Genomic DNA, 26703 nt, shown 5'->3' with positions numbered 1-26703 from the left:
CCACCTGCAGAAGGCCTGCGCCCGGATGGATCTACTTGGTTTAGTGCTCTGTGGTCCCATCTTGAAATCCTTCATAAGCTTTAAGCAAGGGCCCACATTTTCATTTTGCATGAGTTGTGGCAAATTCTGCAGCGGGTCCTGACTCTTGGGTCTCATGGGAGACCTCCAATCTTTGCTGCTTGGCTCACCAGGCACGCTCGGGGAGGGAGAGGGACACAGAAAGCACCCGGTCCACCTCCCTGTCAGAGTGCATTGGAGCAGAGCCCTGGGCGCTGGCCATCGACTCCCTGGATGCCCTGGGGAACTCGCTTCAGCTCTCTGGGCCTCCCTTGGTGACCCAAGAACTGGGTGTACAGCCAGCTCCACCTGCCAGGGTGGGGGTACACCCTGAGTGGGGATGAGCAGGAGCCCCAGCCTGGTGCTTGGCACTAAGCTAAGCTCCCTTGGTGGGCCAGCCATGATGTCCTCTGGTGACGGGGGTGCTCTGGACTCCTGTGGGTTGGGCTGGGGGAGCTGCTGTGGTCTTGCTCTGGACCCAGGGGACCCTTTGTACTCTCACTGCTACCCCCCCACCAAAGTGCTTATCTGTCCCATTCCAGGCTGGACCCAGCCTAGGGGTGTGGCGTGAAGATCAGGGCCCAGGGGCCCGGGTGGAGTTCGACCCTGATTCTCCCACCAGACACCTCCATTTCTCTGAGCTGGTTTCCTCGCCCTCTGGACGAGTGGGGGTGAGGGGAGCTAACGTGCACACAGGACCGGGCACATAGCTGCTCAGCTAGCACTAGCTCCCTGCCCTTTACAGTAAACACTTGGGGATCCATTGGTGGTGGTGCCTTGGGGAGACAGTTACATGCCCCCTGCAGTGGAGGCTTTTATTAACAGATCCCAGGAGGGGGTGGGCATCTGGCCCAGCGAAGGGTGGGTCGGCTGGGGCCTGGGTGTGGTGTGACCAGCTTAAGGAGCTTCATAGGTGAGACTGAGCCCAGGGCTGCTTTCAGGGCTGGCAGGGACCGAGGCCGCGTGTACTCCTATTCAGAGTGCTCTCTGCACCAGGATGCCAGCGTCCCTTCCAGCCCGAGCATCACGCACCATCAGCTCCACAATTATCACCCCCATGTCATAGGTGGGCAAAGAGGAGGCTCAGAGCAGTTAAGAAACATGCCCAGGATCTCCCAGCCCTGTCTATAGGGGGCCAAAGGTCCCGCCTGTGTAGCCCACACCCCCTCACAAGCCATGAGCAGCAGGCAGAGCCGGGGCTCCTCTCATGGAAGGGGTACCATGTGCCCGCTTTGCACCTGTATGTTGGGCGGCTCTAGAAAGAGACAGGTGTGTTTCTCCAGGACGTCTAGCAGTGGCAGGGCCAACACGCTGTGGAGGCAGGTGGACAGCAGCTGTGACTTCTTCTCCAAGTCCAGGGGCGGCCTCAGCTTACTGTTTGGAGGTAGAGGGCTGTGAGGGAGGGCGGTGGGGGCTGGTGACTGCAACAGGGCCGCCTTTTGGAATAGAGTCAGGGAGCCCCTTGCAGCAGCCCCTTGCACAGTCTGCTCTTGGCCAGAGAGCGTACACTTGACTTGTAGAGTGTACACTTCTGCCTCCCTGGCCTGCAGGGCCTCCTGGGCAGGTGAATTCCAACAAGGGTTTGTAAGGGACTGGCGTGGCCTGGTTGGGAGCAGATGCTTGACAAGCCCTGTACCCCAGGCTCCCCCTTAACTGGACAGATCGGTCTCACCCAGGCCTGGTTCTCAACCTACCGGGAACGTTGGTGGCTCTGTTTTGGCACATGATGCCAGACTTTCATTCTTTGAGTTAATAACTGTAGCTACTGTTTGCTGCGGGCCTGTTACAGGCCTGCCCTGGAGTCTGGCCCTGTGTGGGGCTGGGGAGCCTACCAGAGGTTGGAGATGATGTGAATGGTCTGCTGGCGGGTTGGCGTGCACAGCGTGTCCCGGGGTTCCTTCTCCATCAAAACCTGCAGGTCCCCAGGTGAACCTGAGTCATTCAGGCCTGGGCCTATCCCACTTCTGACACCCAGGCTCACCCCATCCTGAGGACCTCGGTGCCTGGTGCTCCCGGGACCCACAGGACTATGCTCCAGCTTCTCACCCACCCGTGGGTGCCTCTGTCACCTGGCTCCACTCAGAGAACTAGATCACAGCCTTTTGCATGCACAGGTCATGTCTGGGTCCTGGCTACCCACGTACAGGCTGCATGACCTTGAGCAAGTCTCCAAGCTGCTCCAAGCTTTGTTTATTCACACATATCATGACGTTGTTGCACGTGTTATGTGGGAGGCAAGGTGTGCCGAGCACAGTGTCGGAGTCACAGCAGGAGCTCAGTAAATTGTTATCTTATTGTTATGGCTCTGATTGTCCCTCACTTGCATGCTTCCTCCACTACCCTGGGGTTCTCTGAGCCCCAGATCTCTATGAGCGGAGGTGAGAGCGAGGGCGGTATTAGCAGAATGGATGGTGTTGGCTTTCTGGGCTCAGCTGCATCAACTGTGAGGTGGACATACCTGGGCAGCTCAGGGTCACCGAAGAACCAAGAGAAGAGGGGGGCACACGTGTGCTCTCAGCTGCAGGAGCCTATGAGGGGCTCAGATGCACCCCAGAAATCCAGCTTCCCCACCCCTTTACAACTCCTGCCCCTTGTGGATGCCGCTGGTCCCAAGAGGCCCCTTCCTCTGCCCCGGGACCTTGACTCACCATCAGACAATCGAGGAGCTCAGACACCTGGGAGAACTCATAGCTGTGGGCCCCCTCGTTACGGCTGATGGCCCCCACCAGCATGAGGACGGCGCTGAGGAAGCTGTGTTTCAGGGTCTCGTCCTGGCATGGGGTCAGGCCGTGGGGGGGTGCAGGGGGCACAGGAGGGGCAGGAGGGAGAGCCACAGTCACCCTGGCTGCAGGGCACTGCTGGGGGGGTACAGCAGAGACCTCTAGCTGGGGCCACTTAAGGGGGGCTTTGGCCGGGGAGCCTGTGGGGTTTTGTTTAAGAATGTGACTATGTTGACCACGTTCCAACATCAGGACGGCCCGATGTCTGGCCTCCCTGGACATGTGGCCCCCCCAGAGCCCAGAGATCCGGGGTAGGCAGCGACCTCACAGGCCTGGCTGGGCCTCCTAGCCCTTGGGGTGGACGCCCCAGGTGCAGAGTGTAGAGTAAGGGGAAGGTCGTCCTGGGGTTGGGGGGGTACTTAGCCAGCCTTCCAATGCCACCTGGTGAACACCAGGGAGATTGAGGGGCTGGGGTCCTCATGGAAGCCCTGGTGGCTGTGGGAGGGGTGATGAGGTGAGTAGGTGGGGCAATGAGGAGGCCTGGCTCTTCCTGAGTCCAAGGTGGGGTAGAAGAGGGGAGGAGGGCTCCGAGGCCCTGGAAGGTTCTAGAATTCTCTGACTCAGGTTGTGGTGGGGTTGGGGCTGGGACGAGGCTGTGCTAGAGAGGGGGCCCCCGGGAGCCGTACCCAGGAGCTGTAGTGGAAATAGAAGACCATCCGCGACAGGATGTTGTCCACCCACGGGAGGATGTGCGCCTTGGCCCTGACCGCCATCTGACCGTAGGACAGGAGGATGGTACTGCTGGCCCACTTCCACTGGAGGTCCTCTGGGTTCTGACCACAGCGGGGGCAGAGACGGAGTGTCAGGGCCCTCCTGACCCCTCCCCGGGGGAGCGGCGACAGGAAGTACTCTGGGCCCTAGCACATGACCGCAGCCACGCTGTCCTGAGTGCTGGCGAGACTCAGTTTACCTCATTAGGAAAACAGGGAAGATGAAATTGTCTCTGGAGGGTTGGAATGGGCCTGGGGGGGTTGCCCACGGTGTGTGTAGGTGCTTGGCTCTGCCACAAGGGGCCAGAGTCCTAGCCCCTCACCCTCCCTGCCCTTCGGAAGCCCCTTCCCCTGGAGCCTGGGACCAGTTACCCCCTCATTCCTCCCCCCCAACCCGGGGCTGCTGGGGACCATGCCTCAACCTAGAGACGTGGGATCCGAGGGACCCCCAGAGAGCAGGGGCCATCCGAGACACCCCTCAGATGTCACCCAAGGGCCACACAGCTCTGCTGCCCACCAGTGGCCAGGCCCCCTCTGAGTTGAGCTGTGGGTCCTTGTCCCTGCTCTGCCCCCCGCCGGCTGTGGGACCCCGAGGAGGTGGCCGGCCCTTGCTGGGCTGTGTGTTGCTAACTGACTTCCCCATTTGTTCTGGATGAGGCCCCTCATGCACTGTCTCTGCCTGGAGGCGGCATCCGGGGAGCGGTGAGGGCAGGGCCCAGGGCATGCCGCCCACCACGGGGGCACGGGCCCTGCTCTCTCGTGTCAGGCAGGGCACGTGGTCAAACACCACTCATAAACACAGCAGCCCCCGCAGCACCGTGAGAGCTGTCCCTGGAGCACCTGCTGTGTGCAAGGCACCTCGAGCCGTGCCTCATTTCCATCCCAACAGCTGGTGGTGGTGAATGGAATGGCCATTCAAGAGGAGAAACTGAGGCAAGAGGGCACAGGCAGGGAGAGGCCAGGATGCTTGGTGCAAAGCCTACGCCCCGAAGGATCCCAGGAGACCCTGCTGGAGGCCCAGACCTTCATGGGGGGGGGGTCCTGATGTCCTAGCCCCTTGCTGAGGCCCCCAACAACCCAGAGCCAGAACCTTCAGGCAGAAGCTGTGGAGGCTCCATTTAATGGGTGTGCTGCGGCCAAACTGCTCCAGGACAGCCCAGACGTGGTCCAGGTGGCGGGCTGCGGCCAGCCCTATGGTGAGTGAGATACCCTACAGGCACAGGGGAGCAAGGTCACCGATGTGGGTCACAGGACCAGGCCCGGACTCTCCCCCGGGGGTGTGGAACTTGAGGACCAGAAATGGAGGGGACTTGTCCAAGGTCACAGGGCATCTGTCGCCCATCCCCGTGCTCTTTAGGACATGCAACTCTGAGGCCGACCCTGTGGGGGCATCACTTATGGGGGCCCGTGGGTGGTGTGGGAGCAGCAGGGAGGGTGACTCCCTAGAGGCCTGTTACCTCCCTCTGCCCCCACTAGCTCTGAGCAGACCTGGGCCAGAGGAAGGAACAAAGGTCCAGAAAATAGACGTGTGACAAAAGAGAGGACACAAGCTGTGATGGGCTCAGGGTGTGACCAGGGTCAGGGCTCAGGGTGTGACCAGAGTCAGGGGTCAGGGTGTGACCAGGGTCAGGGCTCAGAGTGTGACCAGGGTCAGGGCTCAGGGTGTGACCAGGGTCAGGGCTCAGGCTGAAGTCAGGGGAGGCAGCTCTGGGATGGGCTGGGGGCTGAGTCCTCACCTCCCTCTGCTTGGGCCACTGATGGGACGTGTCCAGGAGGGTTCTCAGGTGTGTCCTGACGGTGGTGCTGTTGTCCTCAGCTTGAAGGATCAGCCCATAGTAGATGAACAGAAAAGCCTGGGGGAGGTTCAGCTTCTTGTCCTGGGCCGGAGCCACTTCTGTCCACCCCAGTGGCCCGCCACCTCCCCTGACCAGGCTCCCGCAGCCACCCTCATGCCCTGAGACCATCAAGCCCCTGCTGGTGGTGGAGTTTCAAGGGTGCAGCTACAAGTCCTGCGGCTCAGGCTCCTGGCCCTCTGCTTTTCTGGGGTCCCAGTGTCTTTCTAGGGCCCTAGGCCCTGCTTTAGGTGTGCATCCCAGGGACAGAGGCCCTGGGCCTGTGTCGTGGGCACAGGGGGTGCTGGTGGGGGACACGGTGTGGCCCACCTTCTCGGGGGGCTGCTCCTGATGTGTCCGGTCAGGCTTGGTGAGTGCCGACAGCAGCTCCTTGGACCACACGTCTGTGTTCAGGAACTGGACTGACTTGACGGCCAACTGTGAGCAGAGGGGGGTGGGCAGGGCTGGAGCTGGAGCCTCGGCCGGTCCCACCCACCCCGGCCGCTCGAGCTCTGACTCCATCGTGGTCCTGCCTTCCTCCCTCTGAGTCTCCAGGGCCAGCCCTCCCATTTGTCTCCAGGAGCGGGGACTCATTCCTGGAGATTCCCCTCCGTGGAGGTGTTCAAGGAGAGGCTGGAAGCCAGGAGCCTGCCCTTTACACAGCGGTCGCCGCGGTGAGTGTGGTCACCACCTGTCCCCGCACGAGGTCATGACAGTATCATTGACCACATTCCCCACACTGCGCTTTCCATCCCTGTGACGTCCTTAGTTCATTCCTGGAGACCTGCGCCTCTTCGTCCCCTTCCCCTGTTCCGTCCATCCTCCCACCGCCTCCCGGCTGACAGCCACCAGGTTTCTGGTGCTTCTCTGTATTTAGGAATTTAGGAATCTGGTTCTTTCTTTCTTTCTTTCTTTCTTTCTTTCTTTCTTTCTTTCCTTCTTCTTCTTCTTCTTTCTTTCTTCTTCTTATTTGTTTTGCTTCTTTAATTCCACATATGAGTGGAATGAGTGGGAATCACATGGTGTTTGTCTTTCTCTGTCTGACTCCATTCACTCAGCCTTATACCCTCTAGCTCCACCCATGCGGTCACCGGCGGCAAGATCGCACGCGTAATATTCCACTGCGTATACACACCACCTCTTTACCCATCCGTCTGTGGAGGGACACTTGGGCCGCTTCCATATCTTGCTATTGCAGCTAATGCTGCGGTGAACATAGAGGTGTGTCTATCTTTTCAAATTTGTGGTTTTGTTTTCTTTGGATAAATGCCCAGTAGTAGGCTACCCGGACTGTAGGGTAATTCTATTTTTATTTTTTTGAGGACCGCCCGTACCGGTCTCCAGAGTGGCTGCAGCAGTTTGCGCTCCCACCACCGGCGCGCGAGGGCTCCTTTTCTCCGCCTGCTCGCCAACACTCGTTCCTTCTGTGTTTGGTTCTAGTCATTCTGACAAGTGCGAGGTGCCATCTCATTGTGGTTCCGACTGGTATTTCCCCGATGCCGAGCGATGCCGAGCATCTTTTCATGGGTCTGTTGGCCATCCGCGCGTCTGGGTTTTGACTATTTCTATCGAGGGGTGCTGGCCGCACAGTGAAAGGCGTAGATCGATGCACTGCGACAAACGTACAGACCCACACAACTCGCGGCCCGCCGAGAACTAGCGCTTACTCCACCTCCCCAGAAAGCTCTTGCACGTGCCTTCCCGGTCAAGCTCCATCACTACAGAACCTTGACTTATATCACCATGGACTAGTTTTGGCTTTCCTGGAACTTCATATACTCGGAATCCTGCACGGACACGTCTGTGTGTCTGGTATTCTCAGCCCTGGTCTGTGGTGCCTTCATCCTGTGACTTCTATTCCCCTTCTCCTCCGTGGTTTCTTCCATTTGCTCGTCATCCTCCAGCTTCTTCAGATGGAGGCTTACGGACGGACTTCGGGTCTTTGGTGGGGGCGCTGCTCTGTCTGGGTGGGCTGTCTCCAGCTTGAGGCTGGTGGGGGTAGGGTGTTTCTCCCCTGCAGACTCTGACCTCGGCCCTCTGCACTGAGCTCCGGTCTAATACCAGTCGGAAGGCCGGCGCCCCACGTGCAGTTCCCTTTTGCTTGAAAGCCCAGTCCCCACACCTGAGTTTTGTGGTCTGCTGGTCCAGTCTTCTCTCCAGCCCCCGCTTCCAGGCCAGGAATGGCTGGTGGTCCCGGTCACTGCTGCCGGGTGAAGCTGCCCGTGTGTGTGCATCTTGCTTTGAAGACAAAGGCTGCTGCTAACGGGGCTCTCGGAAGCCCAACGAGCCACAAGAATTGGTGGGCATAGTCGAACACGTAAAAACTATTAGAGCAAGGGACGCCCGGGTGGCTCAGCGGGTGAAACTTTGACTCAGGGTGTGATCCCCAGGGTCCTGGGATCGAGTTCCGCATCAGGCTCCCCGCAGGGAGCCTGCTTCTCCCTCTGCCTGTGTCTCTGCCTCTCTCTCTCTGTGTCTCTCAGGAATAAATAAATACAATCTTTAAAAAAAAATAGCAACTGTTAGAGTGTTTGCCACCTAACTCAGAAACCCTGTGTTGGGGTCAGTTGGTCATAGAATGGGTTAGATTGACACCAGGTCACCTGCTGACCTCAAGAAAATTTCCATACAGTGAGGTGCGCTGGAAAACAGGCACATCCCCGACCCAGCAGCACATCCCTCTTAGCTATTATTTTGGCTCTGAGGAACCCCAAAGGCTTAGCTAAAAAAGAAAAGGCAAATGAACAAAAAGAATGAGACCCTTAAGCCCCAGGGCGCCAAGGGCCCTGCTTTCTGACATACCTGCTTGTTTCCTGTCTCGGAACTGTGGTCCTGGAGCTGTAAAAATCTGCGAAAATGGCAAAATCTTACTAAAAACAGCCTAACTTCGCACAAGGCCATTACGGGAAAGATTCCAATTAGACAGGATCGTTTATTTCCGAAGGGGAACTGGAGAGCAAGGCTTCCCAGGCTAAACGAACGGAACAGGAGACCGAGTTTAATTGCGATGCAGAAGCTTCCAAAAGGCTTCACCGTCCCAGAAAGGCTGCAGCTGAGATTCGTTGCAGGAAGGTCATGAACAGCGAGAGACACAAGAGGGGCCTAGAAGAAGACCGTGGGGCTGACGGGACCCCTCTGCTCGCTCCTTCCTCCTTGACCTGCGTCCCCATGCTTTCCCGACTCTGCAGAGACTATGACACAGGTCCCTTTATTTTTTTAAAAGATTTTATTTATTTATTCATGAGAGAGACAGACAAAGACAGAGAGAGAGAAAGAGAGAGAGAGAGAGAGAGGCAGAGACACAGGCAGAGGGAGAAGCAGGCTCCATGCAGGGAGCCCGATGTGGGACTCGATCCGGGAACCCTGGGGTCATGCCCTGGGCTGAAGGCAGGCTAAACTGCTGAGCCACCCAGGGGTCCCCGACACAGTCCTGTTGGGCTGGCGAGACTGGGGACCTCAAAACGGCCGACCCCAGGCCAGCAACCTCCCAATAAGGTGCTTGCCGCCCTACCCTAACTTGGCACACAAAGACCTGTAACCCTTGCCCTAATCGGAATGCCGCCCTGCCCCCATCTTCCCGCCAAAAACTCTTTATAGACCCCCCTGCGGTTTGCCTGGGCGCGACTTCCCCAGCCGGCAACTTCCCGGCTCTCCTCTCCCCTGCGGGCCGCGGAACCTCACCCGAGAGCGCGTCCCAATAAAAGCCTGTTTCCACCAACTTTCGTCTGGCCTCTCTATTCCATTTCACTACCGATCGAATTAAACCCGACAGTTCCCTTTAAAAATGAAACCAACTAGAGGCTCAGTCGTCTTCCTCAGCGTCTTTTACTCCTTGGTCAAAGGCCAAACTAAGGACAATCGTCAAAGAATTTCCTAAGCCCAAGGAGGGTCCCCGAAAGTTTCCTGAAGAATTTCCCGTCCTTACCAGGGGCCGTGACCCCAGGATGCCAGGTCTGGGTCAGCCGTGCACCTGCTGGTGGGGCCCTGGGGAGCCCAAAAGTGGATACAGAGGCAGGATGGGGTCACCTGAGGGCGCTCTTCCAGGTGCCCAACATTCACCAGGGTCCCCTGAGGGACCGCAGAGAGCGGTGACCTTTCACAAGCCATTCCTAGAGCTCCCCCGGCTCCTGGGAGGTTGGTCTGTTACTCGAATGTGCCAACGACGGACGCATCAGGGGCAGACTTTACAGCCCGTCTGGAAGGCCCGTCCTCCGGCGTTCCGGGTTCCAGACAGTAACCCGGGGCACCCGACGTGTTCCAGCTGCCCTACTTGTACACGGATCATCTCCTGGCATTAGTGGATTGATAGAAAGGCAGAAAACAGGATGGGAGGCCAGGGTCTGACTTGAACTCAGGACCACAGCTGCGCACTCTGGAAGGACGTTGGAGCAAGGCCACTAACGGGACAAAGTCCGCCCACCTGTTGGCCTGATGGCCGCGGTGTCAAGGTCAGGGACCCGGAGCAGCACCTGGGCCTTCCAGACCTGGCATCTCCACAGTAATTGGCCGGACAGTGGCTGTCCCCCCAGGCCCCACGGGGACTCGCCCGCACCACCTCGAGCATCCCCAGGGCCGCCCCCAAGCCGGGGCCCCACATGGACCTCCCAGGCCTGCGGGGGCTCCCGGGGCTCTCTGATCTCAGCCACTCCCTTAAACAGTCACGAGGGACTCAAATTAAATTGGTGGGCAGCCTCGCCACGTCCTGATCGACCCCAGAGCTCCTGGGACGCGCTCTCCCCGGACAGCACATCCCCGGAGCCAGGAGGGTTTCCGTAGGGAGGGCATCTGGCCGAGTGCAGAGGGAGCCCCTGTCTCAGCCGGGGGCCCCTTCCCTGGAACACGGTCTTTTCCTGTTGGCGGTACAGCCTCTGCCAACCTGTTCGGTGGGGACCTCCTTTCTGAATTCAAAGGGCTAATAGGTTTTGCCTCCAGTGGAGACCTCGCCTTAGAATTTCCTGACGGACGGGGACCTTTTATGTTCTTTACAATCTGTCCTTGACATAGAAGAGGAGGTATTTCAACACAAGTCCCTTAATTTAATTGAGGTTCCCGTGGGCCACTTCTAATGCCGACTCTGGGACAATAGAAGTCAAGAGCCTATAAAGATCCACACGGACACGACTACACTTCTTCCCAAATTGCCTCAATACTCACGGAAGCCCGAGTTCAAACGAGGCCTCATGCCAACAGGAGAAAGACCTGACGGCCCAGGGGCTGATCGCTTCTGTACCAGCCCTGCACAGGCCATCTTGCCCGTCCAGGACCCTCGTGGACAGGAGGGCGATAGGTCCAGGCTGACAGCCACCAAGACAGCTGTTCTACGTTTCCCAGTTGTTCCCAAATGCGGACTCCCTTCTGTCCCAAGTTCCACCAGACTCATGGGGGTTCACTATTCACAATGGTGGGCACTGGGGCACCCGGGGGTGGGGGCTCCGTCGGTTGAGCGTCCAACTCTTGATTTCAGCTCAGGTCATGATCTCCGGGTCATGAGATGGAGCCCCACGTGGGGCTCCATGCTGGGTGTGGAGTCTCCTTGGGGTTCTCTCCCTCTGCTCTTCCCCCCGGCCAAAAAAAAAAAATTTGGACTTTGTTCAGTCTTTCTCAACACCCCTGGACCCCAACAGCCAATATCTGTTTGCATTGACTTGGAAAAATTGACAATAATCCTGGACAGGCCTCCCTGATGCCCCCTTCTTATCTGTCCCGAGTGCCCCAGGAGTGAGGTGTCCCTACTTCCCCAGGAAATCGGGGCTCTATGGTACAGGGACAACCTCCTGCTGCGCTCAGCTCCTGGCAAGATGTCCATGGAGGAGTCCAAGTATTTGCTGCCATGCTCAGCCGCAAAGGGACATCGAGGCTCTAAAGGGAAATTGCAATTATCTCGAGGCACCGCTCGTCACCTAGGTCATAATCCACGCCCTGGAGGACTCCAGCTCTCCCCAGGAAGGGTTAAGCTAATCAGAGAACGTCCTACGCCCACGACTGAGCAGCAGTTTCCCATACTTCGTACTTCGAGGCTGGCTCCTTGCGGAACATGGGCTCCTCATTTTTCTCCGTTGGCTTCTCCGCGCTACGAACTTATTAAAATTCCAGTCTCTTGAACGCACTCGTCGGGGGAGGTAAACAACTCATCGGGGGAGGTAAACACGAGCAGCCTTCATAGGACTAAAATGGGCCCTGCAGGGACCGGCCACCTCAGGCCCACGTAATCATTCCACCCTTTTCCCTCATTTGTGCAGGAGACAGACAACCCCAGGATGCTCGTGCGTGCACGGTGGGAAATAGTGGCCTACTGCGTGTTCCCGTGCCCGGTCCACCCCGCGGCCCAAAGGCCCCCGCTGGGGCTGCCAAGCTAGTAGAAGCCCTGGCAGCTGCAACCCTAGGAAATGAGGCTTATTTGCCAACTGCACATGCCGTCCCGAGTTTCGTGACTCCGAACTGACTCACTGTTTCTCTGCGGCAGACTCACCTCCTATGAGATCCTTCTGCTTCCTCCACCCAATCGACATCAGACACACTCCTGCAGTGTCATCCCTGCCCATGTCATGTCCCCTCTGCCTGGAGAGGGGCCCACGATGACGAGGTCATCACATGTTGTGTGATGCTGTGTCCTGGTACGAGACGTCCCCGTGACTAATCCTGATCTAACTATGTGATGGGTCCTCTTGGGCGAGCGGGAAAGGACACTTCCGAGCTGCTTATGCTGCTCGGGGGTGGGGGGCCTGGTGCACACTGAATCCATCCCCCAAGCAGGGCTCCAGGCCCTCGTCAGAGCGTTCAGTGACCAGACGACAAATGTAATTTACTCTCAGCAGCTTTGCCTGCAGGGTTGTCCATGATGGGGGATGTTCTGGAGACAAAGGGGTTTCCTTACGTCCTCTGAGACCCCCATCAAAATGGACCCCAAGTAAACGAGCTTCCTGCTGTTGTTCCCCTTCTTTCTGGAATCAGCAGCATCACTACTCACGTGACACGGACTGAGCCTGAGCCTGGGAGGCACCCGGCTGCCCTCGTGGAAAGGCGGCAGCTACACCATCTGCAAAGGCTGTGGCGCAAGGACATGACGTCCATTCTGCTTTGGCAAAAAATGACCCCTTGCTGCCAGATCTTTGCCACCCCGACGCATGGCAGCCGTCTGCTCCTGAACCCAAGACACCACAGCGGGCCAGCGACGGTTTGCAAATTCCGTGGATGGTCGAGGTCTTGGGAAACGGCCACTTGGTTCTTCCTGGCTCCCTGGCAAACCTCATTTTGGGGGTTTTTAGATTCCCTCATCTACCGTGGTGCATTTTAAGTGACTCAAATTATGAATACGCATCGGTGGGGGATCTTGTACAGAATTGCAAAAACCTTCTACTGTCAGTGTCTGGCCTGTCGAGCCCAAATCCCAGGGAGACTAATCTTGTTCCCAGAGGCCTCCAATGCCTCGCTCCAGATGCTTTGAGCACCTGGACTTGGTCCACCAGCCCTTGGCAGGGGTTATCGACACATCCTTGCTCCTGGATGCTCTTGTCCGGACGCGCTGGAGCCTTCCCCTGCTGCGAGGCCCAGGCCCTCACGGTGACCAACAAACTGCTGGAAAATGTGTTTCCCCCTTGGGGTGTAGCTCCCGCCGTCTCCAGTGATGCAGGCACCCACTTCACGGGGACACCCTGCGAACCTTGATGACCACCCCGCCAGCTTCTTGGCATTACCCTGCTTGTAATAATCATAGCAACAATCCAACAACCCTGCTGTGCCCTGTTCTCTCTGAGGCTTTAAATGTGTATTCCCAGGGGAGCCTGGGTGGCTCAGGGCGTGAACTCAGGGTCCTGGGGTCAAGTCCCTGCATCGGGCTCCCTGCTCATCGGGGAGCCTGCTTCTCTCTCTGCCTCTGCTGCTCCCCTTGCTTGTGCTTTCTCTCTCTCTCTCTCTCTCTCTGTCAGATAAATAAATAAAATCTTAAAAATAAAGTGTATGTTTCCAGCCACTGCTCACCAAGCCAATGACCTCCCCAAGACTGGAACTCCAGAGAAGAAATGAAGACAGACAGTGACCAGCTTGAACACTGAGCCTCAAGTCCTGGCCTGTGACTATCACAGAGATTTAGCAAACACACCAGGCCTGTGGATGTCACACAGGATGGACAGAAGCAGCGGAACCTCACAGCCGGGGTGGGGGTGGCAGGAATGCCTTGGCTTCGGACCATGCCTCTCGTCAAGCTGCCAGGCTGACCAAGAGGCCGCTGCTACAACAGAGGCAAGAGGCCCCAAACGCAGTCACCAAACCGCGGCTCAGCACCTCACCTGGCTGCACTTTCCACCTCTCCCGGGCCTGTGACCTGGGGCCAGTCAGGGATCACCCGGTCAGCAGGGGTGAGGTAGATGCCCGGTAGATCCCTGCCGGACCCCTGCTCTTTCCTGGTCTTCATCTCTTCTGCCTATAAAATCTCCTGGGTGAGAGCCCTTTGCAGCTCCCTTCTCTCTGCCAGATGGGATGGTGCCTGATTCATGAATTGTTGAATAAAGCCAGTTTCATCTTTACATTTAGTCACATTTTTTTTAACAATGGTAAATCTTGGGGCGCCCGCGTGGCTCAGTGGTTGAGCATCTGCCTTCTGCTCAGGGTGTGACCGACCCCGGGGTCCTGGGATCGAGTCCCGCATTGGGCTCCCTGCAGGGAGCCTGCTTCCTCCCCCCTCTGCCTCTCAGCGTGTCTTTCATGAATAGGTAAATAAAATCTTAAAGAAAAAAAAAAAAGCAACAGTAAATCTTGAAGTCAGTTGTTGTTATTGCAATGTTTTTCTTTCAAGATTTTTTTGGCCATTCTAGAGCCTTTGAAATTTCCATGTCAAATTTTAATGTTTATTTTTTTTTATTTTTTTTTATTTTTTTAAATTTTTATTTATTTATGATAGTCACAGAGAGAGAGAGAGAGAGAGAGAGAGAGAGGCAGAGACACAGGCAGAGGGAGAAGCAGGCTCCATGCACCGGAAGCCCGACGTGGGATTCGATCCCGGATCTCCAGGATCGCGCCCTGGGCCAAAGGCAGGCGCCAAACCGCTGCGCCACCCAGGGATCCCAAATTTTAATGTTTATTTAAAATTTTAATGTTATCAAAATATAAAGTTTTGTAGTTGGTTAAGTATTACACTGAATTTATAAATCGGTTTTGGGGAGAATTGACATCTTACCGTTGTTGAATCTTCTTATCTATGAACATCGTATGTCTCATACGATGAGCCCCTTGGCATGTAATTAAGCCCCTTAATTGTTCCTTAATTGTTCTCTATGATGTTTTGTGAGTATCTTGCACATATTTTGTTACATGTGTCTTTGAGTCTTTTACGTTTTTAAAATCACTATTTTATTTTTAAGAATTTTAAAAAGATTTTATTTATTTATTTATTCATGAGAGACAGAGAGAGGGAGAGACACAGACAGAGGGAGAAGCAGGCTCCCTGCGGGAGCCTGATGTGGGACTTGATCCCAGGACCCCGGGGTCATGCCCTGAGCCAAAGGCAGATGCTCAACCACTGAGCCACCCAGGTGCTCCTGTCACTTTTTTTTTTTTTAACTTTATCTTCTAATTGTTTGTTGCTAGTTTATAGACATTCAGTAGACTTCTATTTATTGATCTTGTATTTCAAAATCTTGCTAATTTCTACTAGTCATGGACTGTTTTTAAAGCATCTGTAAGATTTTCTGCATATGCAATCACATTGTCTGCAGGGAAAGATAGTTTTACTTTTTCCACTGCAACCCGTAGGTCTTTCCCATCTTTTCTGATCTTCTCAGGCTGGTTAGAAACATCTGGGAAATTGGACCAGGAGTGCAGGGAGTGGACTGTTTGCCCTCTTTCTGACTCCAGGGGGGAGGGCTCAGTTGGTCATCTACAGGGTGTAGGTTCTCCATGGGTGTCAGTTTCCACATTCTCCTTTGTTCAGGGCCATTATCATCATGATATTGTGATTAATCATGGGAGAGATATATTTGCTCTTCATTCCATTTCCAGCGGAGCCCCTACACCCTTACGGGTTTCCTAAGTGATAAGAATGATAAAGGTGTCTTTTTCCTTTCATTCAAGCCTCTTGCAACCACACCTGAGTTCATGCTAATGTGGGGACTTTGGAAGCCCGGAGGTAACCACAAGACGGGGCTGGTGGTCAGGAGTGCCAACCATGAGGAGGAAACCCCCCCACCTCCAGGGAGGACAGAGGAGCTGCATGGTGACTTCATTACCACTGGCCAACAATTTCATTTTTGCTATTGATGCCTGGTAGTGAAGACTCCATACACATGCAACGGGACCGGGGTCCAGGAGCTTCCTTCCAGGTTGGTGCTGGTGTGGGGAGAGTGACACGTCCAGAGAGCACACGGAAGCTCTGCTCCCCTTCTCCACATCGTGCCCTGTGCACCTCTTCCATCTGGCTGCTCCTGCATTGGATCCTCTTACAATAAACCAGTGATCCAGTGAGTGAAATGCTTCTCTGAGTTCTGTGAGCCTCTCTAGCAAATGAATCGAACCCATGGCAGGGGACACAGGACCCTCTGGTCTGTAGCTGGTTGGTCAAAAGCATAGGCGGGAGGTGGACTTGCAGTTGGCATCTGAAGGGGGGGCATCTAGTGGGACAGAGCCCTCAACCTTTGGGGTCTCATGCCGCCTCCAGGTTATGTCAGAGTTGAATTGACACCTGGTCAGTGTCCACTGAGAACTGGAGAATCGCTTGGTGGCCTTGGAAAACACGCATGGAATCAGAAGCCTTTTGTCAAATGCTTTCCTTCATTGAGACGACCATAATTTCCAGACTTTGTTCTGTTAATGTATTGAATCGCACTTACTGCTTTTCACATGTTAAACTGACCTCGTGTCCCTGGGGTAAACCCCCTTCCTTATGGGGTGTTGTCTGTGTTGCTGGATTCATTTTGCAGATATTTTATTAAGGAATTGACTTCATCTTCACAAAGGCTGTTGGTGTATAGTTTTCCTGTAACGTCTTTGTCTGGGTTGTGCTGGCCTCACGAACTGATTTGGGATGTGTTCCTTCTCCTATTTTTGTATTTTTGAATTTGTAGAGAATTGATGGTGTTTATTCCTTAACTATGTGATGGAATTGACCCGTGAAGTATCTGGGTCTGGAGTTTGCTTTGTGAGAAGGTTTATAATTATGATTCCAATTTCTCTGATACAAGACTACTCAGATTTTCTGTTTCTTCTTGTGTTAGTTTGATAGTTTGTATTTTTCAAGGACTTTGTCTATTCAGTATAAATTGCTTAGTTTATTGGAATCCCATGTTATTGCTGTCCCATGTCTAATGGATGTGCAGCGATAATCCTGCTATTCTGAGAACGGGATCTTGTGTTTTTAATTTCTTTGATCAAGCTGTCAAAGAGCTTATCATTTTATCAACCTTTTTAAATACCTTATTGTTGGGTTTATTGTTTGTTGCTTTAAAAAATTTCTCTGATTTGTACTCTCGATTTTCTCATTTCCTCCCTTCTTACTTTGGGTTTAATTTCCACCTTTGGGAGAGCTTTTTAGATAATAGATTTATACCCTTTTTTCTCATATTGGCATTAAAACATAAATTTTCTCCTGAGGTTGCTTTATGTTGAAACTCACAACTTCTCATATGCTGTGTTTTCCTAAGTGTTCAGTTCAAAGTATTTTCTACTTTCTCTTGTGACTTCTTTGACCCACACATAATTTAAAGGTGTATTGTCTAATTTCCAAATATTTGGATATTTTTTCCAGTTACATTTTTGCTATTGATCTCTGATTTACATTCTGGTCAGAGAATGTACTCTGTTTGATTTCAGACTTTTTAAACGTATTGAAATTTGATATAGTGCCCAGCAAACGACCTCTCTCCGTAAATGTTCTATTTACATTTGAAAGAAATGTCAATTAGATCAATTTTGTTAATTATGTTGTTCAAGACTTCTTTATCTTTAGTGATTTTCTGTCTTATTTTTTCTATCAATTACCCGTATTTCTGCCACCCTGGTATCATTTCTACCAGATGCCACTTGTTACAGCTGTTCTGGGGTTACTGTTGTTAGTAACTGAAAGTATTAACTAGCATTTAACAAGGGCTTCCCGTGTATTGGGAGCAGCGAGAAGCACTTTGCGTGGGCTGCATCCTGTAGTCCTCACAACAAACATTGGAACCAGGTATTTTATATCCCTACTGGACCGATGAAACTAAGGAACAGAGAGGCAAAGCAGGCCACCCACGTCACACAGCTGTGCTTGGTTGAATCTGGACTCGAACCCAGGTACGTCAGGGGGCCCATGTCCGTTCCCCCAGCACAGGAGCCCCTCACGCGGGCGTGTGGTCAGAGGGCGCCTGCAGGACACCATGCCTCGGCTGTGGCGGCTCCGTCCACTCTGGCCTGCTTCCTCCCACCCGGGTCTCAGGGTTTCTGTGTGCTCTTTGGGCCCGAGACTGTGTGTCCAGCACCCGGGATGGGGAGGAAGGGCCTTGTCTGGCTGGACACCTGCTCTGGGCCAGGCATCCAGAGACCAAGGTTCAACACCCAGCTCCTCCATGGGTCACTTCCCCTCCAGGCCTGTTTGATCATCCGTGACAGTGAAGCGTCTCCCTCTTTCCCCTCCCCACCCCTCCTCCCAGGGCCGGCAGGTGTCCTGCTCCCCTGTTGCCACCATCGTCCCCACAGGAGGCCCCAGTGGCTGGGCTCCTCCCTACCTGGGCCAGCTGCTCTTCCCAGCATGCCTTCTCTCCCTCATTGAAGATGGCCTCTGCGGGACAGAAGGGCATCACTGGAGGTCAAGTCTGATGTCTGCACCGGGGCTGGAGCTCTGGCTCCTTGTCCCCCAGCCCTTAGGGACTGGACTGAGTCAGGGTGGCACCGTCCTGCCTCTGCTTGTCCTGGCTTTGTGGAGGGGGGTGGGCTGAGCTTGGGTTCGAGGTCTGGATGGGGTTGTGGCCCTGCCACCCTTGCTGTGTGACCTCAGGCAGGACATGCTGCCTTTCGGGGCCTCAGCTCACTGATGGTGAATGGAGGGGTCGTCCCTCTGGGTCTCGCCATTGGGAATGTGCTAGAATGTGCTAGAATCCTCTGGAGGGTGGAGAAATAAGGCCTGGAGAGTGGTGTGCTGTGAGAATAGAAAGCTTTTATGGGACGTTGGAAACTCAAGCTCAGAGGGCAGCTGCTTTGGGGATGGCCCTGGGAGTCTCAGAGCTCATCCGGGCACAGAGGGACCTCCACCCAGCTTGCCAGGCCTGGGAAGGGTATACGAAGTCTAGTTAAGCCCGGGCCTGCCTCCTCCCGGCCTCGGAGCCAAACTCCCAGGCTCAGCCTTTGAGGCTCCCCCCGCTGGGCCGGGCCCCCCTCTAGATGGGCGAGCCCCCTACATCCATTTCCTTCCACTACCCCCAACCCCTTGCTGAGGTCCTGTGGGGGATCCACACCATTCCCTCCTCAAAATCCTACATGTTCCTCGAGGCGTGGCTCCCACGTGGCTGCCTCCTCCTTCAGGAGGCCCTCCCTGAGGTCACCAGAGTGGCCCAGTGCCTTCTGGGGACAGCAGTGTGCTTGGCTCACGCTTAGGAGCGGACAGTGAATGAAAGCTGGTTCCTGCCTCCCTCTGGAGGCCGTGAGCTCCTGAGGCCCGGAGCCCGGAGCCTGGCACAGGGCAGGTGCTCAGTCAGAGCTGCTTGTTTTGCCTTCGCTAAACACTCTTCCTGGCAAGGCCCCTCCCTATAGGTCCTCCCTCAGGGTCCTCAGCCACCCCCTGGGTGTCCAGGGCGGCCCTTCCCCTGACTCAGTGGCAGTGGCTGCTCTAGAGGCACTGGAAGCTGGACACCCCAGGCCTGTGACACACGGCTGGGTGGCTGGCTGTCTCCTTTCATGGGGGTCCCGACGTGGCCCAGGCTGGCCGTGGGGTGGGAGCCGTGCGGGTGCTCTGGCATGGACAGGCCCGCCTGTCGTGTGGCTGGAGTCTGGCCCCGCGTGTGTCCCGCCAAGCCCCCTTCTGCATCTTTCCCTGTGATGTCCCCCTCCCCAAACCCCGCTGCCCCTGGGACCCCGGGGATAGAAGCCAGCCCAGGCCAGGCTGGGGGTGCCTCAGGCCCCTCGGGCAGGACATACCATTCGAGGTCAGGACGCCCATCACATAGAGGAGGCTGCGGTGAGGGAAGACGCCCGTCAGGACCTCGGTCTCCAGGTGCTGGGCCACCACGCGCCATGAGTGCCTACAGATGGCCAGCAGCACGTCGCTGGCTGCGTCCTGGTACACCTCCTCCAGCTCCTGGAGGCGGGAGGCGAAAAGGAGGAGTGGGCACTTGGAGCAAGCTCTGGCATCTCCACGCGGGGTGGGTTTGGTAGACGGGGCGGCTACTGTCCACCCAGGGTGGGCTGGGAAGCCGCGGCCAAGCTAGCCCGGCGCACAGGCCCCAGCTGAGCGCAGGCTCCCCCGGGGCTCAGGGCTTCCCGTGACTCTCAGCACCCCTGCTGCACCCCTGCTCCTCCTACGCTTCCTGCTGCTGAGCCTGGAGTGCTGCTCCCGCCCGCCTGTCTCCCCAGATCTAGTCCAGGTTTAAAGGCTGCCCGGAGGCCCCCGCTCCGGAGATGCGCCCTGAAGGCTCCCGTCAACACCACTTCTTTTCCTGAGCTCCTGGCAGCTCGGGCAACGTCATAGCCTTTGATTCTTTATCACCAGGGATCCAGAGCCACAGCCGATGCTCCTGCGTGGACTTCTGTGTCCCGAGGAGCCAGGGTGTCAGGTGCCGGGGGCCACAGGCCCGCCATGGTCTGGCGAAGTTTGGCTTCCTCTTTTCTCTGATTCTTAGTAAGAACCATCAGGTGATTCGTGGCTGCGGGTGTGAGGGGGGTGCCACACGGTCGTCGCCGGGCTGAGGCCAGGGGTCCGCTCTGTGTTTGGTGGCATCTGAAAGTGAGAGGCCTATGGTCCCTGGAGGCCCTGTGACGCTGTGGGACTCCTCCTATGAAATCACTCTGTCGTTGGTAATTCACTGCAAGTTTCCACACGAGGGCTTCGCATTCGGATGGTGCATTGAAGTCGATTTTGCTCTTCTCTGTTTAAAGATTTTCTTTATTTATTTGAGGAGGAGGGAGAGAGAGTGCACACAGTCCAGTGAGCGAGAGCACAAGAGTAGGGGAGGAGAAAGCAGACTCTGCGCTGAACAGGGAGCCCCACATGGGACTCGATCCCACGACCCTGGGATATGACCCCCGCTGAAGGCAGACGCTTCACCGACTGAGACCCCCAGGCGCCAGATTTTGCTCTTTCAAACACCTCAAAACAAACAAACAAACAAACAAACCACCACAACAAAACGACATTTAGGAGATGATTTAAAAAGGACGACAGCAGCCACGGCCTGGGAGCTGGAGAGCCGGGGAGTGACAGGTGGCGGGGCTGAGCATGGGCCCAGGCGCTGGCCCTGTCACCGCCGGCAGGACTCCCGGGGGGCGCGTCTCCCACCCCTCTGCACCTGGGTGGCCTGGGGGAGGGTTCGGAGGTTTAGGAAGGAGCCAGGTGCCCGGATGCCGTGCCCACTCCGTGCACCTGGAGGGTCCAGCGAAGTCTGGAGGTTCGGTCCCCCGAGGGGGCAGCTACGGGCCTGTGGCGGGAGGCCAGGCGTCCACGGTGCTGCCCCGGGGCCTCCGCCTCGGGCTGGCGCTGTGGCAGGGTCTTCCCTGGGAACTCTGGGCGGCCCGGGACGGGAGACACGGGGGTGAGCACGGGTGGCGGGCGGCAGCGGCCCCCGGCCCCCCCACCCCGCCCGGGTGCTCCGAGCTCCCCGTCGGTGCGAACCCCGGGCAGACAGCCACGCTGCAGAAGCCTCGGGTGTGGGAGACGAAAACCGGCACCACACACCCGACAAAACCAGAAAACAGCTCGTCGGAGGAAACGCAGGCCAAACAGAGATGAAAACTTCGAGCGAAGCTGTGTGTTGAACATCCCGAGAGATAAGAGGAGGTATTGCAGCCACGAATGCTATAAACAGCTTAATGCGAAAAGGAACATTCTGGAGGCGAAAACCAAGATCACGAGAGAGTCGGAGGCACCAGGGGCCCGAGCTGGAAATGCCACGGGAGGTCCGCGAGACTATGAGTCTTCAGAGAGCAGAACAGAGGACAGGGAGCTGGTCGGGGGGAGACGAGGGGAGAGTACGGGGCCCGCCGAGCACCCCACACCCCATGCCTGTGTGTTAGGTGTCTCTGAAGCCTCGGGGGGACGAGGGCAGAGAAACCCAGGGGGCCAGACCATCAGTGAAGTATGAGAGGAATGTTCCAGAAGCAAGGGGCCCAAGCAGCCAGACTGCAGGAGGCAAGGCCGGAAGGCATAGTGGCTAGGGACAGACGCGGAGTGAGGCGCCCTTGGGAGCTGCAGACACAGGAAGGTGCTGCAGGCCGGCCCGCGGGAGGGACAAAAGTCTAACATCCAGGATGGCTCTGGAGTCTCTGGCCGCACCTGGGGCAGTGGGACATTATTGCCAACGTGACAATGATCTTGTCAAACAGGAAAGAACTGACCTGCAAAGCCAACGAAAAGTGTATTTGGGGCCTTTGGGGAATTCCGATCTGGGAGACACAGATCCAGCAGGCGACGGGAATGTTTTGGGAGAGGGGAGGAGAGAGAGATTCTCTTCATTTTCCAAAGATTTTATTTATTTAGAGAGAGTGCGCACAAGCAGGAGGAGCCGCAGGCAGAGGGAGGGGGGGAGGCAGGCTCAGCAGGGAGCCCGAGTGGGGCTCGATCCCAGGACCCCGGGGTCATGACCTGAGCCGACGGAGCTGCCCAGGGGCCCGGAGAAAGAGTTTATAAAGGCAGAAACCACGGGCTTTTTATGGAAGCCGTTTGAAAGGACTACGATTGGCGGAGGCAAAACTGATTCACGTTGGTCCCCACAGGATAGGTCCCTCTGCTGGTCGCCAGGGCGGCGCTCAGCGAAACAAGCCTCACTCTGGGAAACGCAACACGACGTGGCCGTGTGTGGTCGGCACGGCCTCAAGTTCACCCTCATCCAGGGGTGGGCGTGCAGGAGACCAACGTCCCTGGTGGCCTCTGCTGCCACCCCGACAGTCCTGACTTCCTTTCAGATGTTTCTGTCCACAATCTCCAACACAGAGTCCGGGGTGAAACAACAGAGAGATTTCCAGAAATGCCTGGTCGCCACCTGTACTTCCCAAACACCCTTTTTCAGGAAGCTGCTCTGCGTGTGTGTGTGTGTGTGTGTGTGTGTGTGTGTGTGTGTGTGTGAGTCCTCAAAGCGAGAGAGCAGGCCAGGAAAGAGGAAGGCTTGGGGTATCCGGGACGCCGTCCTTGGCCGCCAAGGGCTACGGGGCCCCAGACTGGGCTTTGGACACCAAGACGCCGGCAGACAGGCTGGGCTGGCTGGGACCTGGGCGATGAGGTGCCTGCTGTCTCCTGTGAGCCCTGGGCCAGCTCGCGGTGCCTGCTGAAGCGCCCGACCCACGCTGGAGAGCTGGCGGCGGGCGGCGGCGTGCGCAGAAGTGGGCCCAGCCTTGGAGAGGCTCTTGTCCACCCTCAGGGAGGCTGAGCCAGGCTGGCGCCGGACGCTGGTGGGCTCCGCTAGCCCTGCAGCCATGGACAGCCTGCGTGCCCCGTGCCCCGTGCCCCGGTATTACCACTGCTCTGTCACCACACATAGGTGCCTTACATTTTAAAAATATGCCTGACATGCTTCACAAAATGACTTAAATTAAAAAAAAAAAAAGGACAGAATTTTAGAACACACTTACACGGGCTATGGACTTTGTTCTTTGTTTTTCCCTGACTCCCACACTGGGAAGGGTCCACAGGCTTCTCTGCAGGGAGCCTGGAGGCTGGTCACGCCGGCCATTTACCGGCCAGGTAACTGCTGCAGGCAAGTCTCCTAGACCGCCGAGCCTCCATCTGTAAACAAGGGTCATAAAGACCTGCTCCCGCTTTGTGGGGTGCCAAGGCTCGGGCCTGTGGTGGTGGGCCTCAGTGACGAGTCACGTCCACTTTGGGGCAGTCCTGGGCTGGTCTAAGGAAGAGCCACCAGCCCCCAAGTCCCTGGAGCTGAAGTCAGCCGAGGCCATGGCCAGGCCTGGGGCAGGTAGGGCTGGTGCGATTCGGGACCAAACCGAAGTCTCCAGCAGGCGAGACCAGGAGGTGGCAGTGGAAGTTGAGTTAAGCCTGAAGAATGGGTGGGACTTGCAGGAGGGCTTCCAGAGCCTGAGTGTGGGAAGCATCCACGGTAGGACAGGTGGTGGTGGGGGCACCCAGGGCCCATCTCAGGGCTGGGACCTCTGGGAGACGGCTTTATGCTCCAGCTGACATTTGGCTCTTCTACTTTCGGGGCCAGTAGACCCAGACAAGCCATGAGCTTTCCGAATCTCACCTTTCTCAACTGTAAAATGGGTGCATGAGGTTGTCCCTCTGAAAGGGCTGGTGGTAAGAAAATGAAACGGACAGAAATCACTTGGTCAACCACAGGGCTGACCACCCCCAGCATTATCTGGATGCTGGGGGCAGCAGCCTGTATTCCCAGAAGTGGCCTATTTTCTGGGATGGGAGGCATACCGTGGACTTGGTCATGTTCTCCAGGGCCAGCTGCATGAATGATTTCTCCCAGGCCTCCTCCAGGGAGTTGCTGGCTTCAATGACTGCCTCCAGGACGTGGAACAGCCGGAACTTGTGCCGGGAGGAGATCTGTGGGTGGCAAAGTGGGCAGAGGCTCAGGGACAGACTGGGTCTGGTCACACGGGGAGTTGGCTGCCAGTGTGGGGAGGCTGAGGAGGCCAAGGAGGCCAGAGGGGGAGGGCCCCAGTGGATGCACTTGGCCATTTGTCCTATTTTTTTTATTATTTATTTATGATAGTCATACAGAGAGAGAGAGAGAGAGAGAGGCAGAGACATAGGCAGAGGGAGAAGCAGGCTCCATGCACCGGGAGCCCGACGTGGGATTTGATCCCGGGTCTCCAGGATTGCGCCCTGGGCCAAAGGCAGGTGCCAAACCGCTGCGCCACCCAGGGATCCCCTGTTATGGGATTTTAAAAACATTTTGCCTCTATAGTCAGTTCATTCATTTATTCACCCATTCATTAAAACTTAATCATATCTTCCCCCTAATTATCCATCCATCTACCAACCTATCCATCTATCCACCCATCCACCCATCCACCCACCCACCCATCCACCATCCAACCATCTATCCATCTATTCAACCATCCACCCCCATCCATCCATCCATCCATCCATCCACCCATCCCCATCCATCCATCCATCCATCCATCCACCCATCCCCATCCATCCATCCATCCATCCACCCATCCACCTATCCATCTAACCATCCATCCATCCATCCCTCTCTGCCACTTAATCACTCTGTGACTTTAGGCAGATCACTTTCTTTTTCTAAGTCTGTTTTCTTATCTATGGGGATCATAACATCTATATCATGAGACTATTCTGAGGATGGCCCACCTTCCTTCCTCCCCATTTAGCTCATTGGACATATGAGGAGATAGACTTGCCTCAAATCATTTAGCAGCACCAAAGAGCCAAGATTTGAACCAGCCTTGAGGCCTGGCCCTCCCCACTACTCCCCATGTAGACCCTCCAATGGCCCAAGCAGCTCCCACCTCTGGATTGTCTACCAAGTAGTCATGGATGGTTTCCAGCACCAGGTTGGGGGCTCTGTAAGCCATGCCTTTGATCTTCTTGATGATGTACTTCAGATGGAGGGGATCTGACTCATTCAGGTCACGGAGCATCTTGAAGCAAATGGCTAAAGGAGATGGAAAAAGGTGTGGGGTGGAAGTGCTGTGGGAAGGTTATATTGTGCCAGCAGGGACAGGTGAGCAGGGAGGGGGTAGGGCCAAGGAATGGGAAATAGTGATCTGAAAATGAGGACTAGAGAACCATACACAGTGGGAATTCCTGGGCCACCTAACTATCCAAACAGTCCTCCTGGAGTTCGAGATAGGGTAGGAAGCAGGAATGCATGCAGGTTTCACACCCTTATATACCCATGTATATTTCTATCCATTTGTTGATTTTACCACTTTTTCATGCCTCCATTTATCCAATCTACCTATCCATTGATCCATTTGTCCATCCACCCACACATTCATCCATATGTCTGCTTGTACATCATTTCATCTATTCATTCCCTTCTCTGTCCATCCTTACACTCACGCACCAATCCATGCAGTAATAAATGCATCTAGCTGTCCATCATCTGCTCATAAATTTATCTACCCACCTGTCCATCCACCCACCCATTCATAAATTTATCCATCTATCCATCCATCCATCACTTATCCACTCAAATTATCCATCCATCCCTCTGTCCCTCCATCTATCCATTCCTTCACCTATTCACCCTCCATTTAGTCATTCAACATTCAATTATGTTCCTTCTCTGTGGTCATAGCACTGTGAATGAGGCCTCAAAGAGGAGTCAGGACCCAGCTCAGTTCTGAGGGAGCCTTCAGCCATGGGAGCCCTACCCAATATCAGTGGATTTGGTTCTGTAGTTGTATAGAAGGCCCTGGGCACACAGAGAGGGGAAGGGCAATACATCCCAACAAAGATGGCCATTCAGGACTGGCTACTCAGAGGAGGTGGCAATTTAACTTTGCCTAGAAGGATGAAGGCAAGTCATCCTTTGAATGAGGGGAACAGCATTCCTATGAGAGGGTCAGGCCTAGGCTGAGGTCCTCAGGTGTGAAGAGGTGTGGTAAGAAAGTGAAAGATGAGGTGTGAGGAAGGGAATTTTTGGGATTTGGATGGTGCCTCAGGAGGCATGAAGAGGCCAAAGAGGTTGTATAGTGCTTATTGCTGAAAGCCTCATTATGTCCACAAGGTCCTCGACATCTATAAGGTCTCGGGGTGGGTGTGTGTGTGGTGGATTCCCTCTGGCCCTCATCCCCAGGACTTTTTTGAGTGGAGGGACCTGATGGAGTCTGTTGTTGACCACCCCATCTCTACCTTGACAGAGTCCCAGGGCTGGTGATCACCTGCATTGTAGGCTTCCTCCATGAACATCTTGTGCTCCTTGGGCATCAGAGCAGCCTGGCTGCTCCGTGACTTGCAGAGAAGAATGGTGGTGGGGTGTGCCTGTCTGTCCCTGTGAGCAGGGTCCTGAGGTACCTTCATACAAGACAGGTCCTTCATGGATCTGGAGATAGGGGAGGAGATTCTGAAATGGAAAAGAAGTCCAGGGTGTACATATCTGGGCAGCTTTGTGTGCATTCATGAATGCAAGTCCAGTAGACACTGAGTGCCATGTTGGTCAGGATCAGGCTTGGTAACATGCTTCTGTGTGTCTGTCCTTCTATTTAATAGTCTGCCTGAAT

At 55.5% G+C, this 26703-nt stretch overlaps 1 protein-coding gene across 1 annotated transcript in view; it reads right to left on the bottom strand.

Moving 5' to 3' along the window:
* The window catches only part of LOC121499000 (maestro heat-like repeat family member 5), a 75541-nt gene that overhangs the window by 36812 nt on the left and 12026 nt on the right, over nucleotides 1–26703 (bottom strand). Inside the window, 12 exon segments of the mRNA XM_041769440.1 lie at nucleotides 1278–1431; nucleotides 1890–1969; nucleotides 2706–2828; nucleotides 3464–3610; nucleotides 4638–4757; nucleotides 5284–5400; nucleotides 5710–5817; nucleotides 18069–18121; nucleotides 19474–19633; nucleotides 23924–24052; nucleotides 24985–25130; nucleotides 26365–26546. Coding sequence (XP_041625374.1) covers nucleotides 1278–1431; nucleotides 1890–1969; nucleotides 2706–2828; nucleotides 3464–3610; nucleotides 4638–4757; nucleotides 5284–5400; nucleotides 5710–5817; nucleotides 18069–18121; nucleotides 19474–19633; nucleotides 23924–24052; nucleotides 24985–25130; nucleotides 26365–26546 — 1519 coding nt within the window.

The sequence above is a fragment of the Vulpes lagopus genome, chromosome 9 (assembly GCF_018345385.1).
Source record: "Vulpes lagopus strain Blue_001 chromosome 9, ASM1834538v1, whole genome shotgun sequence".
Classification (NCBI taxonomy): Eukaryota; Metazoa; Chordata; class Mammalia; order Carnivora; family Canidae; genus Vulpes; species Vulpes lagopus.
Note: the sequence above shows the minus strand (reverse complement) of the source record. Positions and strands in the feature narration are given on the sequence as shown.